At 31.3% G+C, this 19,045-nt stretch overlaps 1 protein-coding gene and 2 long non-coding RNA genes across 3 annotated transcripts; 2 read left to right on the top strand and 1 right to left on the bottom strand.

Annotated features, from left to right (window-relative positions):
- Nucleotides 1-4,717: 4,717 nt before the first annotated feature.
- On the top strand, nt 4,718-6,661 carry LOC107426773 (uncharacterized). Its single transcript, XM_016037047.4, has one exon. It carries the CDS (start codon nt 4,975-4,977, stop codon nt 6,490-6,492), a length of 1,518 nt encoding a protein of 505 aa, XP_015892533.3. The 5' UTR covers nt 4,718-4,974; the 3' UTR covers nt 6,493-6,661.
- Nucleotides 6,662-6,734: 73 nt separating this feature from the next.
- Nucleotides 6,735-9,087, bottom strand: LOC132805440 (uncharacterized). The gene is made up of 2 exons (XR_009640901.1): nt 7,132-9,087; nt 6,735-7,017 (listed from the first exon to the last, which is right to left on the bottom strand). It is a non-coding gene; the product is annotated as an uncharacterized LOC132805440 (long non-coding RNA).
- Nucleotides 9,088-10,237: 1,150 nt separating this feature from the next.
- Nucleotides 10,238-11,416, top strand: LOC107426647 (uncharacterized). The gene is made up of 3 exons (XR_001582203.4): nt 10,238-10,441; nt 10,793-10,883; nt 11,077-11,416. It is a non-coding gene; the product is annotated as an uncharacterized LOC107426647 (long non-coding RNA).
- Nucleotides 11,417-19,045: the final 7,629 nt, after the last annotated feature.

The following is a 19,045-nucleotide window of genomic DNA, read 5'->3' as shown; positions in this document are numbered from 1 at the left end:
CATCCGATATTGTTCTTTTTGGGCTTGGGGAATCCTCTTACATCCCAGCCCTCAAGATTTTGTCAAAACGCGTTGTAATGGTTAGAGGGAATCCTCTTCCAACCCCTACCTACCAATCTCATTGGCACAGGCCTCTCAGGCCCAATCACGATATTGTCCACTTTGAAAGCTAGGTGGTGAGCCCAATCCTACCCCTCATGGTTTTATTTTGCTTCATGGGAACGCGTCATACGGGAAATACCATCTATAGCAGCTCAGACCACCTGAGTCCGATATTGTCCTCTTTGGGCCTGGAGAATCCTCTTACAACCCAGCCCTCAAGGTTTTGTCAAAACGCGTCGTAATGGTTAGGGAAAATCCTCTTCCAACCCCTACCTACCAGTCCCACTGGCACAGGCCTCCTAGGCCCAATCACAATATTATCCGCTTTGGAAGCTAGGTGGTGAGCTCAATCCTACCCCTTACGGTTTTACTTGCCCTCATAGGAACGCGTCGTACAGGAAAGGTATCCACACCACCTTATAAGGCGTGCTTCGTTCCCCTTTTCAACCGATGTGGGATTTCACACTGTCCCTCCTGCTCAAGCTGGTGTGACTTTGTTTCATTAGCCTTGGGTTTTTTCGGATTTAGTTTGTGCATTTTGCTCTGGATTGCTTTTTGGGTATTGGAAAAAATCGGTGATAATTTTTTGTTACCCTGTTGTTTTTTCAGTCTATACGGTAGAAGTATACTTTTTTTTTAAATTTGTTTTAATTTTTTATTTTTGGGGTTTAGCAAATTTAATTTGAGTGGGATTAGTTTTAAGTTTATGTTATTTCTGCTTTAGTGTGGTTGAGTGTGTTTTTTGAACTTTATGATATCATTTGCATGTTCTTTGTGCTTAATTTGCCTATACACAAGTCCCTTTCTAATATCCCTTTTATCAAAGCTTTGTATTAGGAAAGTTGACACATCACCGAACAGCACCATGACAAACTGTCTAATTCAGCTGTGAATTTCATTGCTTGAGTTGGATGTCACAAAATTCATTTAATCTAATCTAGAACGTTGAAAAAATTCTGTATTTTTGGATTGGCTGTAATCATAAAGTTAGGGTTCTTTTTTTTTTTTTTTTTTTGTTGTTGTTTTTCAATGAGTGGCTGAGAGGCAGGGCAAGAAGGTATTGACAGCTATATATATACCACATCTTTGAAATATTTATTTGTCAAATTTTAGGCTACTATAATACGCTTAGAACTTAAGGCATGGAAAGCCCTGATTTGGGGGTAAAAAAAAAATACACACATTTTAATAAATCCTTTACCTTCAATAACATGACTAAAACATATATATATATATATATAAAAAAAACATGTTGTGCATATATTTATATTTTCCTTGACCCTGAGATCAACTGCTGCTTGAATTCATTTAGACAATATTCCAAACTATCCCATATTGTCATTCATAAAGAGCAACTTTTTAGCCATATTGAATTTCTCTTTTCTATGCCTTTGTTTTTTTTGGTGATCTGGATAAAAAGCTATATAGAAGATAATAGTTTTTATATAAAACACATATTCAAATGTGAAAGGTTTAGGTGGAGATTTATTGTGATGGGTTTTTTTTAGATATATATATATATATATATATTATTCAATTTGGATGAACATTTATAAGCAGCACCAAAAAAATAGAATCTGTAGAAACTGGCAAACCTTTGATTTTCACATAGTTTGATGAAATGAAGAGTTAAGAAGTGGGCCACTTTTGTGGGGGGGAAAAAAAAAGTTGCATATAGAATGGACTAACAAAGACATGCAAAGAAATGGATAGGAAACAGGAGCTAGATATATGAATGTAGATTAATCTTCCATACCCTCCATGTGTGTAATTAGTTTGATAAAATGCCTGTAGCTGTAACGTTCAGGTCAAAAATCATGTAAGGCTGTGAAATTCTGGTAAAAAAAATCATGTAAAGTTGCACATGTTCAATATGTTGTATGACGTCCCTCATATTTGGTGGTATTTTACTGGCAAATGATATCTTACAACAATGAATTTGATATTCCTATTATCGACCAGTGATATTTACACTATTGTTAATTTGGTCTTCCAGCTTCATGTTGATCATCTTTCTTGCATTTTCAGTAATATTTTTGTCTTTGTGTCAACATGGAATTTGTCTCTCTCATTTTCTATGATGATTGCCTTTGTTGAAACTTTTAAATTCCTAGAAATGTTTATGATGATTGCTTCAATTCTACTATTTATTTTTTCTGTAGTATATTTGTACGATGTCAAGTATGGAAAATGATGGTGGTGATGATTCAACTCTATGGGGTGCTACCAATGAAAAGATTTATATAGATGTTATGGTAGATTTGATAAATAAAAATGGTATGAAAGATGGTTAGTTCAGTTCAAAGGAATGGACTAATATGCTTGAAGCTCTGAATAATAAGTCTAAAAGAAACTACAACATGAAGCAAATTAAGCAGAAATTCAATAGGCTTCGAAGTAAGAATCGTGAGTTTAGTGAGCCAACCAAGAATATCATGGTAGAGGTCGCTAACCAAGAGGACCAAAAGAATATCATGGTAGAGGTCGCTAACCAAGAGGACCAAAAGAATTGTTTAATTATAGGCATTCTTCACTTAGAAATGTTATTGAACGTTGCTTTAGTGTGTTGAAAGCGCGGTTTCGAATTGTGAAAATAATGCCACCCTCCAAGCAAAGTAGACAATCTTTGATAGTTATAGCTTGTTGTACACTACATAATTTTATTCGAAAGTGGGTACAAAATGATGTTATGTTTACATAATAGGAAGAACAAGAACAAGAGATTGAAGATGAAGATGCTAATACAAGTGGATCAAACAATAGTATAGATTTGTCAGACGAAGCAACAACAACTATGGCAGCTTATCGAAATCAGCTTTCACAAGTAAGTGGCATGACTATGTTAATCATATGTAAAAATTAGTAATTTAATGGATATTTATAGTTGGAGATTTTATATTAGACTTATGAAATTTAATTTCATATATAGCAACAATTATTTTATTATATAATATCAATCACATTTAATAATATATTAATAAAAAAATAATTGATTGATAATGTGGCACACATGGAATGGAGGGATATAGTTCTAGAAAGCTAATTATAAAACAATAAAAAATTATATACGTACAGTCAAAAAAAATATATAACTATATACATACATATATATATATATATGCATATATATATATATATATATTATAATATCAATGAATCAATACTAATAGGAAAAAAATTTAATCAATAATAATAGACACAAAAAATTCAACGGAAAAAATATATATATATATATTATATTTCAATATATATTTTATATTATATATGTATATAATTCATTAATATGTGAATGAATTAATATTATGTAAATATATATAAATATAATATAGCTACATACATTATACATAAAATTTTTTGTATGAAAAAAAAAAAAAACCCTTATATGTAACCAAAAAACAAAAAAAACAAAAAATTATTTAAAAACATATAAGTAAACATGTTTTCTACTTTTTGGTGTCAAAAACTATTTTCAAATATCAATGATCAAACATTTTTTTTTTCTATAAAATCAAAAAAAATAATTTTCTATTTTCATTTGTGAAAATAATATTTTAAAAATAAAAAACAGAAAATACACCCAAGACCCAAAGCATCTACAGCACCACATGGGGTAAATATAGATTACTTGGGTTGCTGAGTGGAATATGGAGAGCTAGCATTCAATATAGTTGGTGTCGGCGGCCACCATCATGCTGTTGAAAAACTTGAACCCAATAAGCCCTTACAATAAAAGTCAAGTCGCATGCTATATTATATTGCTCCTGGCTTTTTTTGTACATATATTTCATGATTGTGATTTTTATTTTGGTCTAGACACGGAATGCTTATAAATACAAAATAAAAATTTTAATTTAAAACGATCGGGATGGTTTTGTTTCGTTGTTAATAATAACTTTTGATTTTGTTGGCATAACATGAAAAATAAAAATAAAAAATAAAAAAGAATTTTAGTGTAGTGAACTAGCAAGGATTATAGGGGAGAATTGATTAATTGAATGAGAGAGAGAGAGAGCCGTTACTTCCGGGTCCAGGTGCTTGACTTGGCCGCTTTTTCTCAAAGCCACGTGGAAACGACGTGTATTTCACGTTGGCTTTGCTTTGTTTCTCTGCTCTCTTCCGCAGCTCCGCTTTGAGTGCTTGCCTTTTTCTGCTTTTTTTTTTTTTCCCTTTTTTTTTTGGTTACGAAATTAAAAAATAATAATAATTAATTAAATAATTTTAAAAAAATACAAATTAAAATATCTGGAAATTAAAAAGTGAAAATAATTTTGGATTAGTTGTGGAGTTCCATTTGGCACACGCAACTTGTCAATTTTCTCTCATTTCATATGATACCAAAACAAAAAACAAAAAAAAAAAAACAAAAACAAAAAAAAAAAGAGGAAAGAGAGAAAATTGAGTTTCGTGTTTATTTTTGGGTCGATTCTCAGTCAACACATCATTGCCTTATCGCTTCCCTCTCACTCGTTCACTCACACCACAATAAACACTCCCACTCTCTCCAACCCTCCCAATCAATGCCCTTCGGACCCCACCACCTTCTCTTATATTTCAACTCAAGCCCCATCCCCTCCGGCCCAGCCAAAAAAAATAAAAAAACAAAAATTCAAACATCCTCTCCTTCTCATACCACCCTAAGCCCCCTACACCTCATTTTCCACGTCACCACCTGTCCTTCCTCAATACACACTACCCTACCCCTTTGTGGAAATATAAAAAACTATCTTCTAAAAGTCTTCATCTCCTCTCTCTCTCTTTCTTCCCCGTGGACCAAAAACCAAACTCACAAATCACAAAGCATTTTTCTCCTCCCTCTCACACTTTTCTCTCTCAAGCCCTCCCTTTCATCTCCTGGGCTTTCTGCCGGAAAACATGGAGAATTTCACATACAGTTCGTATCCTGATTCCGGCGACTCCTCCCCTCGTTCCCGAGAGATTGAGTTCGAGAATCCTCCGCCGTGGGATGATCAGCTCCAGCAGCCTCATAACTATAAGGTCAAGTTCATGTGCAGCTATGGCGGTAAGATCTTTCCTCGTCCTCATGATAATCAGCTTTGCTATGTTGGCGGTGAGACTAAGATCCTGGCCGTTGATCGTAACATCAAGTTTGCTGCTGTTATTTCCAAGCTCTCTGCTCTCTGTGAAGTCGATGTTTCCTTCAAGTACCAGCTTCCAGGTGAAGATCTCGACGCCTTGATTTCGGTTACGAACGATGATGATTTGGAGCATATGATGCATGAGTATGATCGTCTCTATCGAGCTTCTGCCAAACCGGCTAGGATGAGGCTGTTTCTGTTCCCGGTCAATTCGGGTGGTAGTTTCGGATCCGATGATGGGAGGTCCGAACGCGAACGTTTCGTTGAGGCTTTGAATTCGGGACCGAATCAGGCTGCTGATTCTACGGAGAAGCCTCCGGTTCCGAACAACGTCGACTTTCTGTTCGGCTTGGAGAAGGGCGCGGTTCCACCTCCGCCGCCGCCGCAGCAGCCTACGGTGCCGGAACCACTGGTTCCTCCTCCCGATTTTCACCTCCGAGCTGGAGCAAATCGGATCATCGGTTCGGATCCGGCTTTGAACCAGATCGAATTCCAGAGACAATTACATGATTTGCAGAGGATGCACATTGGAGAACAAGAACAGGCCATGTACCGGAGAAAGAGCGACGATAACCTCGGCTACACCACCGCCGGAGATTACTACATCCAGAAGGTTCCGGAAAAGCTTCCTCCGATGACAGCACCACCGGCGGTATCAGCTCCACCGGGATACTGGCAGGAAAAACAAGTCTCAAGCGGCGGCGGATTTGCCCCGCAGGTTGGAGCACCTCCCGGAGCGACACAGCAAGAACAGCCGATGTACATGGTCCCAGCCCCGGGAGCAGCTCTCTACCATCAGCAAATGGTGCGACCGGTCACCGCCCCACCAAATCAAGCGTACTACCCCGTGCCGCAGCAGCGAATGCCTTCGGAAGTTTACCGAGAACAACCGGTCTACAATGTGGTACCCCAAGCTCAGCAACAGATCTCAGCTCCGCCGCCGAATCTGCCTCCTCAAGCGCCGAAAATGACGTCGCCATACACGGAAGGCGTCGGACTGGTGCGGCAGAGCGGTGGCGTAACGGTTACAACCGATTCGGGTCAGTACACACAGGTGGCGTACGATAGTGCGACTGGGAGGCAGGTGTACTACACTGCCGGAGGTGGGATGGTCGTTTCGCCTCCACCTTTGCAACAGCAGCAACAACTGCAACAACAGCTACCGCCTCAGCAGCAATACTCGGCGGCGGTGGCGGCGGCGGCGGCGGTTGGCGGCGATGGCAGAGGAAGCGGTGGTGCGTTGGGACAGGAGGGTAAGGTAGTGGTTACAAAGGTATCACAGGGTTCGGTTTGATAATATTTAATAAAATATATATTATATAATATAATAATTATATTAATTAAATGTATGTTTTGGTAAATTTGATAATGGGGGTTTACATGTTTAGAATCAATATGTGTAACATATTTTACATAAACAAGAAAAAAAAAAAAATTATCGGCGGAATTTGATTTGATGTTCAGCTTCATGTTTCTGAATTTTGTTTTTGTATACAGTTTCTTTTGATTGGTGTCACTTTTTATTAGTTGATAATGGGTTTTTTTTTTTTTTTTTTTAATGATTGGTTTGATTTTATATTGTTGATTATTATTTAGGTGAAAAATAGAGCTGTGGATTTTAGGTAAAAAGCATATAATCCAGTGTGAATGTGTAAAGTTAGTTACGTAAAAACAAATAATAATAATAATAATAGTAGTAGTAGTAGTAATAATAAAAAGTAAAAAGTTGAAGAACCTATTACCTGTATAAGATGCCTTTAGCGAGGATGGTCCTTTTGATTGTTACATTTTGACAATGTCGGATACCTTTTGGCTTTCACTGTTAATAAACCGTTTGTTAGTTTTGAACAAAAACAGCTTGAGAAATTCAAGAGAGCAATATATAAGACAGAATTATTAAAAGTTAAATCTAGTTATAAAATGTAATTCTTACTTATTTAATGTAAAATAATTGGCTAATTTACTCCAAATTTATAATCATGATTGATAAATTTCTTTTCATGGTTGTACTCATTAATACATATCTAAAGCAGCAAAAAGCCAAAGGAAAAAAAAATTGATAGAATTGAAAAATGTAGATGATTTTTGTATGATATATAAATGAACGGGCTCTTGTCCACATCGCAGAGTCGATATGCACATCTTAAAAAAAAAAAAAAAAAATTAAAAAATTGGTAATGATAAAGTGGGGAAAGGGACAATAGAAATTAAAAGATAGAACAAAAAGATGTGTAACATCAAGAATTTGGTCAGTTTAGGAGGAGTTATGGTATTAGTTAGATGAGCACTCAAATCTCAAATAAAAATTGAAAACCCAAAAAATGTGAAATACAACCTCTCTAAGCCCTCCAAATGTAACCAGCTGGACTCGGCAAAGACAGGTGTACGTTAATGTTTATCTCGTGAATCAAACACGACCTCATCATGTAACCCCACCTGCCTATTCTTTGGGTTCAAGTCTAAGGTGGGTCACTTTCTTATCTCTTTTCTTTTTTCTTTTTTTTTTTTTTCTTTTTTTATAATTATTATTATTTATTTATTTATTTATTATTATTTTCCATTGAAAAACAATAAAATCATCGCCATTAACCCCTCCGCTCCTGGCACTAGTCATCCCTGTTTTTGCGCTTTATTTTTTTGTCAAAACAAATTATGCGGCAAGTTTGGGTGGGAAAAATTGTCTGGCTCCTCAATCAATGTTTATGTGACTTGGTTTTTACCAATCTAATGTACATTTCTTAATATTTTATTCAATTAATTTTTTAAAGGGAAGGTTCAGATAGCTTGTATTGTTTATATATAATAGTGCATACATATTTATATTAAGAGTGGGGAAATATCATAATTGAGAAAACAATGTAACGATATTGAGATCAAATTAAAACACTACTACAGCCACGTACTTTCACTTAAATTAATTCCTAATTAGTCGTTGTTTACTAATATGTAGGTGTATATTTATTTTTCGAAAATACTTTTACAGATTAATAATATTTGCTTTTCATGATTTTCATGTCTGCACTTTTTATTTTTAATTTTGTGATTTCATTATAATTATTATTTTTTTTTTCACTACAATTTTATTTTGATTAAAAAAAACAAAAAGAAGCTAACTTTACTGTTTTCTGTTCCTCTACCGTTATTTAAAAAAAAAATAATAACAAAAACAAAAAATAACATAAAATATATATATACACACACATTAATATGTTCTGATATGCAGATGGCTGGGACCTCCAGATTATATTTTATTTTGTATTAAAAAACTATTTTTTATTCCAAGATGATAGAATTGTTACTCTAAATCATAAAATAATAATTGAAATACACGGAAAATAATGATTTATGTTAATTTTTTTTATTTACGTAATATTTTCATTACGTTGTTAAAATTTTATTTCGTGGTAGGCCAATTAATCATTAAAAAAAAAAAAAAAAAAAGAAATTTTCGGGCTCAATCCCAGTTTGAAAGAAGAATGAGGCCGATAAGGCCGAGAAAGTTAATGGACTACTCCATATGTAGCCAAGCCCGATTACAATCCTTAGGCCCTTCCCAAGTATCCAAAAACTCCTAAAATTTTGTTAAATTATTGAAATTTTTTTTGCTCCCTTTTCTCAGAACCAATCAAAGAATATACGAATTTGGGGAAAATAATTAGAAAAGCAAGATTTGAAGAACAACTTGCAGCGAAGGAAATATCATGTAAAATAAAAAGTTAATAATTCAAAACATCAAATAGGCAACGCCAAAGAGAAAATTTTACCTAGTACTTCGACACTAATTGCCTACATAATGAGGGAAAGAGAAAATTATTATAAGAGAATCATTCAACGCTACTTTCAAAAAAATATATATAATAAATAAATTTTATAATAAAATTTATTCTAAGAAAAGCTACTAATTCCTTGACAATTGTACTGTTAGGGACATAATTTTATTCAAAGGAAATAACTTAATTTATTTATAGAGTCAGAATTTACATCAAATCAATTCGATAATTTTATTTTTAGCAACATAATATTCTTTATTAACCTAGTTTTTGGATTGCTTAGAGAAATAAGATTTAAAAATGCTCTAGATCATTAACATGTACTACGAGTTTAGTTAAATATGTATTAAAGTTCTATATCATTATTATGTTTTTAAATTGCAGTTTTTTAAAATGAATATGATAAATAGAACAAAGATATAAGTATAGATCGATCTAATGTGACTATGGTTGTGGATATTTTTAGTTTTGATAAATATATTTTAGGAAAATAAATCAACTGGTAAATGTCATGTTCAAAGATGAGATGTGATATGACAGAACAAAAGAACATACTGTTTAGCATATCTCAAAAGAACACAGCGAAAGGAGGAAAAAAAAAAACAAAGCATATATCTTAAGAAAGTCAGTTTTTAAAATATCTTAATATTAATTGAACATACTTAGAGAGGTTTTGAATGTCACAACTTATAATATTACTTTCATGATAATGTGAAAGGAATAATTGTGGTGTATGAAATTGGGATGGTGGTGGGGCTTCTACAGTAGTAGTGGTAGTATAGGGCATGGAATAGCTGCTTTGCTTTGTGGTTGCCAGATTCTTGGGGTTCAATATAAACTCCAAAAATGTGTGATCACATGCAAGCCAGTGTTTTCTTCACCCTTCTTCTAGGAAACTTCAAAGCAGATCAAGGTTTTTATTTTATTCAAAAAAAATAAAAATAAAAAAGAAAAAAGAAAAGTCCACCCTCTTTGTCATGCCAGGTGTTGAAACAGAGAGAATTATGACAAATTTTCTAACAAGGTCTAGCTTTTACTCTCCGGCTCCCTCTAGAACCCACTAATCGGATACCAGTTACATTAAAAAAATTGCATAAAAATATATGTTTCTCTGGAAGATAATATATATTTAAATAAACTATGGCCATCTTTGAGGTGGAAAGTACTCATATATACTTTCGCCAAAAAAAAAAAAAAAAGTACTCATACATACTTTTAAATAAATATATATATATATATGTCTCTACGGCTTTCTTTTCAAGTATCCAATATTCTTTCTCCATCTTAACATATATTCTCCAACTCTCTTTTTCATGCAGTAAAATATATACAGTTCAATATGCTAGACCCATATTTATATATCTATCTCTCATTTCTTTTCCTGTAAAATTTTCTCTGCATTTTGGGTTTTAAGAATTGCAAAGATGAATGGTCCCAAGTATGAGTATGCTTATCCATATCCTCCTCCTCAAGGTACTTCTCTTCTTTCCCAATATCCCCTTTTTTTTTTTTTTTTTTATCTGCAAAATAAATCACAAAAGTTTGGTATATACATATATAAATCTCAGTTTTTTGCCCTTATTTTATTTCTATTTCTATATGACAAATGGGTTGATTTACTTCCTCTAGTCCCCCAAATATTTTGCTGCATCTGTGACCTTGTATGCAAGCTGTTCTTGTCTGTATATAAATGTGTATATTTGTATATAGTATTAGTTTCTATTGATGTCCTTAAAACTGTGCATGATTTTGTGTTTTGTTGAAGAAACCATGAAGTTTTTGCTTCAGGAGAAATTATAAAATGAATTTGTTGGATCAATTCAGGAACTTATCCAGCAGGACCTCCTCCTGTAATGGCACCTCCTCAATATGCCGCTGCTCCACCACAGAGAGAACCAGGGTTCCTTGAGGGATGGTATATGTCTATGTGCATGTCCTCTGGTTTATACTTTTTATTGCCTAATTTTTTTCCTTACTCTCCAAGCAATCACAATTTTACCTCCTCAAAAATGGTGTAACAAAGTTGTATATTTTTTTATTGAAGGATGAATTATATATTTATTTGATACTTGGTTGATTTTAAGTTCCTTTTGGTTTTGTCTTTGCAGCCTTGCAGCTCTGTGTTGCTGCTGTCTCTTGGATGAGTGTTGCTGTGACCCTTCTGTCGTATTTGTTACCTAACCAAGAAAAAATCTACAATACAATGAGAATATATCTTCCCTTTTCTAGTACACATGTACATCCCGAATAATGAATTCTACATGTACGTTAGAGGAGGGAGTACAAACTCCTAGTATAGAATTCCACTCACTAATTAATGTAGTAATTTATATTGTCGGGGCATTATGTTGTATATTTCGTATAAACAACAATTTGCAAATTACAATTTATATTTTGTGTAAACAACAATTTGCAAATTACAATTTACTATAGTATCTTGTTGGGTTTTATTTCATTATTATCATTTTTTTATGTGAGACGTTGCACGCGTTTGGAGTGGAATTAAAGGCATCTTATCTCTATTCCGTCTCTGGCTTTCTTTGTAATAATTAATTAACATCTCAATTGCCTCTATGTAATTAAAGAATTAAACCATCTCTAGTTGGTCTTTTTCACTTGAAGCATATTTTCTTATAATAATAATCCGCGATTCGAATAAGCTTTGTAAGATATATGGTTTTTTTTCAATAAAAAATAATTTCATTTTAATACTTTGTAGTTCGAGAATGTTGTACTCATTATTTCAAGTTTTCAAATTCAAAAAGTTGTAGCATTGTCCAATAAAAAAATTCAAAAAGTTGCAGGTTGACTGATATTAAAATATATTTAACAAATTTTATTGATTAATTTGGAAATTTTTTAAATTGAAAATACTAGAATGAATTTGACTGGTATTATTAGAAATAAATATAAATGAAATGAAAGTCCATCTTTTATTAGTTTAAACTTTTAGGATAAGTGGTATTTCAATTTAATATCAGAACCAAAAATTCAACAGGTCCTGAGTTCAAAATTTAACGATTCCATCTAAAATAAAAAAACAAATATAAAAATCCAGAAAAGCCAAAAAGATCCCATCAGCTTAAGCTTGGTATTTCAACTCGTATAAATGAATCACCAACAGCTTGTATCATATAAGTCATATGATAGAAAAAAGGGAGAGATGCTAGAGTAAATCCATAATATGTCTATATATATATATATTAAAACCTATAAATTTTATAGGATTTTTTTAATTGATGAATATTAATTAGTAGAGTTTATTTTGATCCCCATCATAAATGAAGTGGTATATACACATCTAGATCTAGCAAATTTATATAAGAGCCAGTAGAATTAATGAATATGTTTTAACGACACTTCCTCAAGAAAGCTAGAAAATGCTAGTCACCCCCCCCCCCCCCCCCCCCCAAAAAAAAAAAAAAAAAAAAAAAACTGAAAATGCCTTTCCTAATGAAATTATATATATGAACGCTGCCTTCTCTAAACATTTTCTTTCATAAGGTCCAATTGTAGAATATTTTCCCCTTTGTTGCCCCCGGATATTCATGTCCTACACTTTACCAATAGAAATCCATGGTTACAAAATTAAGGTTACAAATAAATTAATTGATATATGTTACAAATAAACTAATTGATATATTATCCATTCTGATCATTATGTGAATTCTATATTGATCCTCTTAATATCGATTTTAATAGGCCATTATCATGATAATTACAAATTAAGTCACTTTTCATTAAACTCATATAATTAACAAGTTTTTTCCAACCCAATTAGACACGAAACCATTATAGTACTTCCTGCTTAAGAGATAAATGGTACAATATTTCTTCACATAGGAAACTTTTTTTCGGAATAACTTCAAATAGGAAACTTATATATACCTTTTTTTGCTTCAAAAAAACTTAATGCATACTTTCTCATGAAAAAGCTAGTATACATATAACGTCTAACAGTGAATTATGTTATTGAAAGGAATAATATGGTTTTATTTATAATTATATTTTTATACATAGAACAACAAATATATATATATATATTAAAAAAAGAAAAAAGAAATAAAATGTCCTTTTTTTTCTGCTGGATCATATCAATATTTAAATTAAACCAATGAACAGATTTCGTCCTCCTATCCCTTTGATATATATGTCTGAGAACAAAACAAAACCAATATATATAAGGAAAAATAAAATAAAATCGTACTCCTATCTATTCAATACATGTCCAAAAACAAGACAGAACAAACCCCAAAAAAAAAAAAGAGTAAAACGAAATGAATGTATATGCTATTGCAACTTCATATAAGATAGAGTAGGATCCAATAAAACAAAAGATTCACAACATCTAAAATTAATATGCTGGCATTCTTGCGTGTAAAAAAGAAACAATCATAAAGAAACCTTGGATGCCCGTTCCTCTCCCTAGACAATCATTCCCTATATAGAATTCCTTTGATCTATTTTTACAAGTCAAAAAACAATTCTAATTACCAAAAAAAGTTAAAAAGGAATGCTATATTATCATCCCTTAATTGATGCTAATTACTTTTTTTTTCCAATTAACTTAATTCTTCTTAAAAAATTGAAATTATTCAATTTTGAAAAAAGAAAAAGAAAAATTGTTGTCATGTACTAAAAATAAATGAAAATGATCTTTCATGACTTTATCTATTATTATTATTATTTTTTTCTTATTAGATAGTTAATAATTAATAGATTTATTTAAATATTTTGTTAAACTAATATGGAAAGAAAAAAAAAAAACAATAGACACTATAAATATGATCCTCTACTAAATTTAAAAATAAAATTTTCTTAAGAAGTCAAATTGAAAAAATATATAATTAATTAACAGTAATAAATAATATTTATATAATATTATTAAAAAGCAATTTTAAAATTATATTTATACAACATAGATTTAAATAATATCAATTTCTATGCAATATAATACTATTTTTAATGGTGAATGTGGGTTATTTATATGGCATAAAAATTTATATTATTTAAATTTAAATGGCATAAAATAAATACACCGTTAAGTTTAAAATTATTTTCCTTAAAAGACTAATTATGGTATGGTTATTAATTAATTATAAATATTTTATTATGTTTTTTTTTAAATAGCTTTTAAAGGAAAATTTTGTTTTTACTGGACCATCATAATGTTTGATAGTCTCAAAAAGTATAGAGTTATCTTAACAGTATTAATTTTTTTCTTACCATATCAGTTTAACAATGTGTTTACACATACCCATTATTGAATTTTTTTTTTTTAACCACATCAACTTAACAATGTGTTTAAACAGATCAATTTGAGATTTTTTTTTTTTTTTAGTGGTTATCTACAAAACTTGAGGGGGTCTCACAAGTAGCCCTCAAGCTGACCAAAAAAACATAGCAGTAGACATAGCTATAGAAAATAACGTTGTCCAAATTTATGCGGCACTAATAATTTTAAAATTTTGCACCAATGTTAATGTATATAAAAATTATTTATGACTATTAATTAATTTAATATTTATTAGTTTATTTTTTATGAAATAATTGATTTTTTAAAGAAAATTTTATATTTTAGAAAATATCAAAATGTCTAATAGATTATCTAGAAGTAAGGGTAATTTTGATATTGTTTATTTATTTATTTATTTTTGTGATATAAGTTTTACAAGGTGTTTAGATACACTATATTTTTTTTAAATGACTATCTATTTTTTAATGTAGTAAAAAATAAATAAATAAACAATAGATAAAGCTATTGAAGATGATTTAAGCTAGCTAGAAACTCAAAAGACCACTGGATGTAATTTTTTCAAAAAAATAGAAAATCTCTTTCATAAGTTTTAATCTATTTATAGCCTTATGAAAACATCAATAGCCTACAAGTCTAAGTTAGCTTACACATATAATATGACCATTCATGTAACGATGTTTATTTAAAATTATTGAATTGCTTTATATACACAAATTTAGAAAGCACCAAATACCTTTTCAATTAATTATAGATATTATTTTATTTAGTTGTTTCGGATAGATTACAGGCTCCAATTGCTAGTTCTTCAATACCATATAAAGCATTTCGTTGGTTCCCACCGACTTCAAAAGTCATATTTAAGGTTCTCAATAATAACAAAATCCACTTTTGTTTTGTAGAATTTCCTAGCTAGTATATTTCCTTGGGACTTTCTAATTAATATTTAATAAATAATTCTGCAATGCCTTTTCAAAAAATCACTAATAAATAAAGTTCACATTTGAACATTGGAAGTTTCCAACCCCACAATACATAACATTTTATTCTTGAATCCTTTGTGGCTGTGTCCAGGATGACTATGTGCTTAATTATTATCTAAATTATTTTTAAGTTTTTGTAGGTTTCTCTGCAATACCATTGTTGACGTACTTCCTCCTCATATAGATTTTCCAATAAGTACTTCATTTTATAGATAAAAATAGAGAAAAAGCTAAAACTTGTAACCCTCCAATTACCAATATAAGATAAATAGTAAAGTGGGTAACTATATTACATGATCTAGTTCATAAAGCAAGAATACCATATATAGCTATCACACCGATATTTAAATTTCATTGTTTCTAAACATTTAAGTGGTAGGATAAGCATTTTCACCCAAAAAAAAAAAAAAAAAGAAGAAAAAAAGGGGAGGTAGGATAAGCATTAATAAGAGTATGATTAAGAAAAAGCGTTAATAAAAGTAAAAATAATAATATCAGAATAAGAATGTCATACTCTGTGATATTCTAGATAATTGGTGGTTGTCAAAATTACAAACTTATCGAATTCCTAAAATTATTTACAAGGAAAAATTATTAATTATAGCTAGTCTCGACTATTTTTTGTTCTCAAACGGCTTCACAAAGATTATGATTGAAAAATAAATAAAATTTCACAAAGATAATAATAAAAAGAAGATCCAACTAATTAAAGAGACTGTTTAATAGCCATTGAATTCAGAAAACTTCAAAACATTAAGGTCATTTTTTTTAATTTTATTTTTTACTCATAATAAAATTGCAGGTAATTTACATATTCCAAGTTTTCGGCGGTAAAAAGAGCACCACATGAAAAGTATATATGCTTTCTACATCTATTTTTGCAGAAATCATATACAATTCTACAAAGTAGGGATGGGACAATTTTTATTATATGTATATAAAACTTAATTACTTTGCAGTAAATGATAAAGATTAAACTTTGCAAACACATATATATATATATATATATATATATATATATTTAACAATTCACATATGTTATTAACAAGTTCAACATATGTATCAAGTAACTATAAATACAAGTTAACAAATTACAGATTTTTTTTTTTTTGAAACAAACAAATTATACAATTTAATGTAATTTGTTTCTTTAGAAACAAATCTTGCACAATTTAATGTAATTTTGGTAAATCTTGTCTTCGAATTACACTGATTATTTAGAAACATATTCAGCATAAATAAAAAATAATTAAAAAAAAAAGTCTGTTGCTAACTTTATTTAATCCAGCCAATAAATATATCCCAAAAACATAAAAATTCCCTGTAAAACTCCACTGTCATTAACTGGGAATCTATCTTTTATAGCTTTTAAAAACAGTGTGTAGGAAACGAAGATAAAAAGTTCAACCTCATCCTTTGTAGAAAAGCAATGATTCCATTTCCATGAAACCTTAACAGGACTTTGGCTCAAGAATCCAATGGTACCCATGCTATGAATTCAGAAAGTTTTTTGTTGCTAACAAAGAGAGGAAGTAAGAAACATCCATCCTTGTGCTTTTCTTTATTTCTTTATTTCTTTTTTTTTAAGTTGGAAAGTTTTGGTATGGTTGGACAAATATCCCAAACCACCATTTCATACTACATGACTTTCCCACTTCAAAGTTGTAAATATCTAATTGAGCTTTCAACGTTGTAAGGTACCCAAAAGCAAAAACACTGCATTCACAGTAAGAACTCACTTGTTGGCCCCCCCAAAAAAGAGATTATAAATGGGATCAGAAGAAAGGGGGCTGCCTAATCTAACATGTGCATACATACAGCGTACACACACACTCTTATATATATATATATATATATATATATATATATATATATATTTTGTTTTCTTATCGAGTTGACTTTATCAGTTTGTATTACAAATATCTTAAATTAATTTTTAAAATTTAATTTAAAGGGTAGATTAATCCAATTAAATAAATTCAGAAAAAAGAAGAAGGAGAAAGTGGCCTAATTTGGTTGGTGAACATCATTAGTTTAATATTATTATAGGTTAATCATATTATTGTATCATTAATTGGAAATCTGAAGATTAAATTTTTCAAAAGAACATTTCTCCATTTGTATACATATACTTGTTGTTGGAAAAGCGGCTGGAGAATTCTGCTAATTAATTGATGTATAAAAAGCTCAAGAACATTTTAGTAAGTTCTGTTCAAAATCAAGTTTACACAGCAATGAATAATCTGTATAGAAAAATTAATTGTTTATCACATATTATTAATTAACTCTCCAAAATATAGGAGAAAAGACTCGGAACAAAACATAAATTAATTAACTTCAAAATCACCAAGAATAAATCAGGACTGCAAGTTTTTTTTTTTTTGTTTTTGTTTTTTTTGGGATAATAAATAAGGACTACAAGCTTATTAGAAATGAATTCCATGCATGATGGGGTTTTCCATTATTGGGTGGTCAAGACTGTGAAGACATCTGACTACTACGTCACAACCTATACATTTTTCCATCTGACTCACTCTTTCCCAATTTGACATCTTTTCAAATCAAACAGACTTTGAATGCTCCCCAATTTTTACTCTCTTTGTTTCTATCTTCTTCTCAATATGAAATAAAACACACTTTTTTTTTTTTTTTTTTTGGTTCCTCCAATTACAGTTTTCCCTCCATTATTTACTAATGTGCATTGTGATTTTGACATTAGTTGGTGACAATAATTAAACACAAGTAACGTGGCATGTTATTTGTTGAACATAAAACAATATTAAACTTTTAATTTTTTTATTTGATGTGAAAAACTTGGTGTCGAATGAGCAGTCACAGTACTGATATATATTCCATCCTTATAAGTGGTGTATATTGGTATACAAGGTGGCAAAAAACAAATTGTAAAGAGTGGGTGCTGTAATTGGAAGATTGTGGAGAAATATGGCCTGCACTTTCTTGTTGTTATTAGGGTAAAAATAAAATAAAATAAAAAAAAGTTTGGGTAAAATCTTGGAAGGAACTGAAACAGGGCCAATTAGAAAGATGAAAAGGCCCAACATTTTCAATCTATCCAACTCCATATGGTTCTACATAAATAATATATAATAAATAATAATTCAGCAAAAAAAATTTTGTATTAATTTTGGTTCCATATTATATTTATATTATAGTTAAAATGCTTTTCCCTAATTTCTAAAAATTCAAAGGGTTGAATTCATTTCCACAATTCAAAATTTCAAAGAAAGCAACGGCCATGGAGAAAGGGTAGAACGGTCAATATGTTGAAGAACAATGGGCAAGTGTTGCTGGCTAAGTTATGTCCCTGTAAGGTGGACCGTAGGATATCAAAACCCACTGAAAATTTTGGAATTCCCGGGCTGGCAAATACCTGTCCGTTTGGGTGTCCCCACTTGAGAAGGGGGGGGATTATATTGTGATTTAAAATCCATTGTAGGGATATTATTGTAATTTCATAAAGGGGAAGAACGAGTCCTAACCTCCCATGGTTTATACGAAATCACCGAACTACCCAGCGCGATCAGGAGGTGATGGCCACGCGTTCTTTTTTTTTAAACATCACCAAACCTTATTTTTGCTTACGCTGGGACCAGAGAGCCAATTGGCTTTCGGTCCACGTCATCACCAGTGTGGACCCCACACTACCCCCGGAATTTTTGAAAACCCTAAATGCACGACACATTCACACCAAATTCACTCCAAACTCAAATCCAAATTGGAGATCGCACCTCTAGGAATCTCCCTTCCATCTGACGTCAAAATTTCGCCACGTGCAGTCCCCATCACATCTGAACCGTCCGTGACAGATCGAACGGTCAC

The sequence above is a fragment of the Ziziphus jujuba genome, chromosome 9, assembly GCF_031755915.1.
Source record: "Ziziphus jujuba cultivar Dongzao chromosome 9, ASM3175591v1".
Taxonomy (NCBI): Eukaryota; Viridiplantae; Streptophyta; class Magnoliopsida; order Rosales; family Rhamnaceae; genus Ziziphus; species Ziziphus jujuba.
The sequence above is the reverse complement of the archived record's forward strand: the minus strand, read 5'-3'. Positions and strand labels throughout refer to the sequence as shown.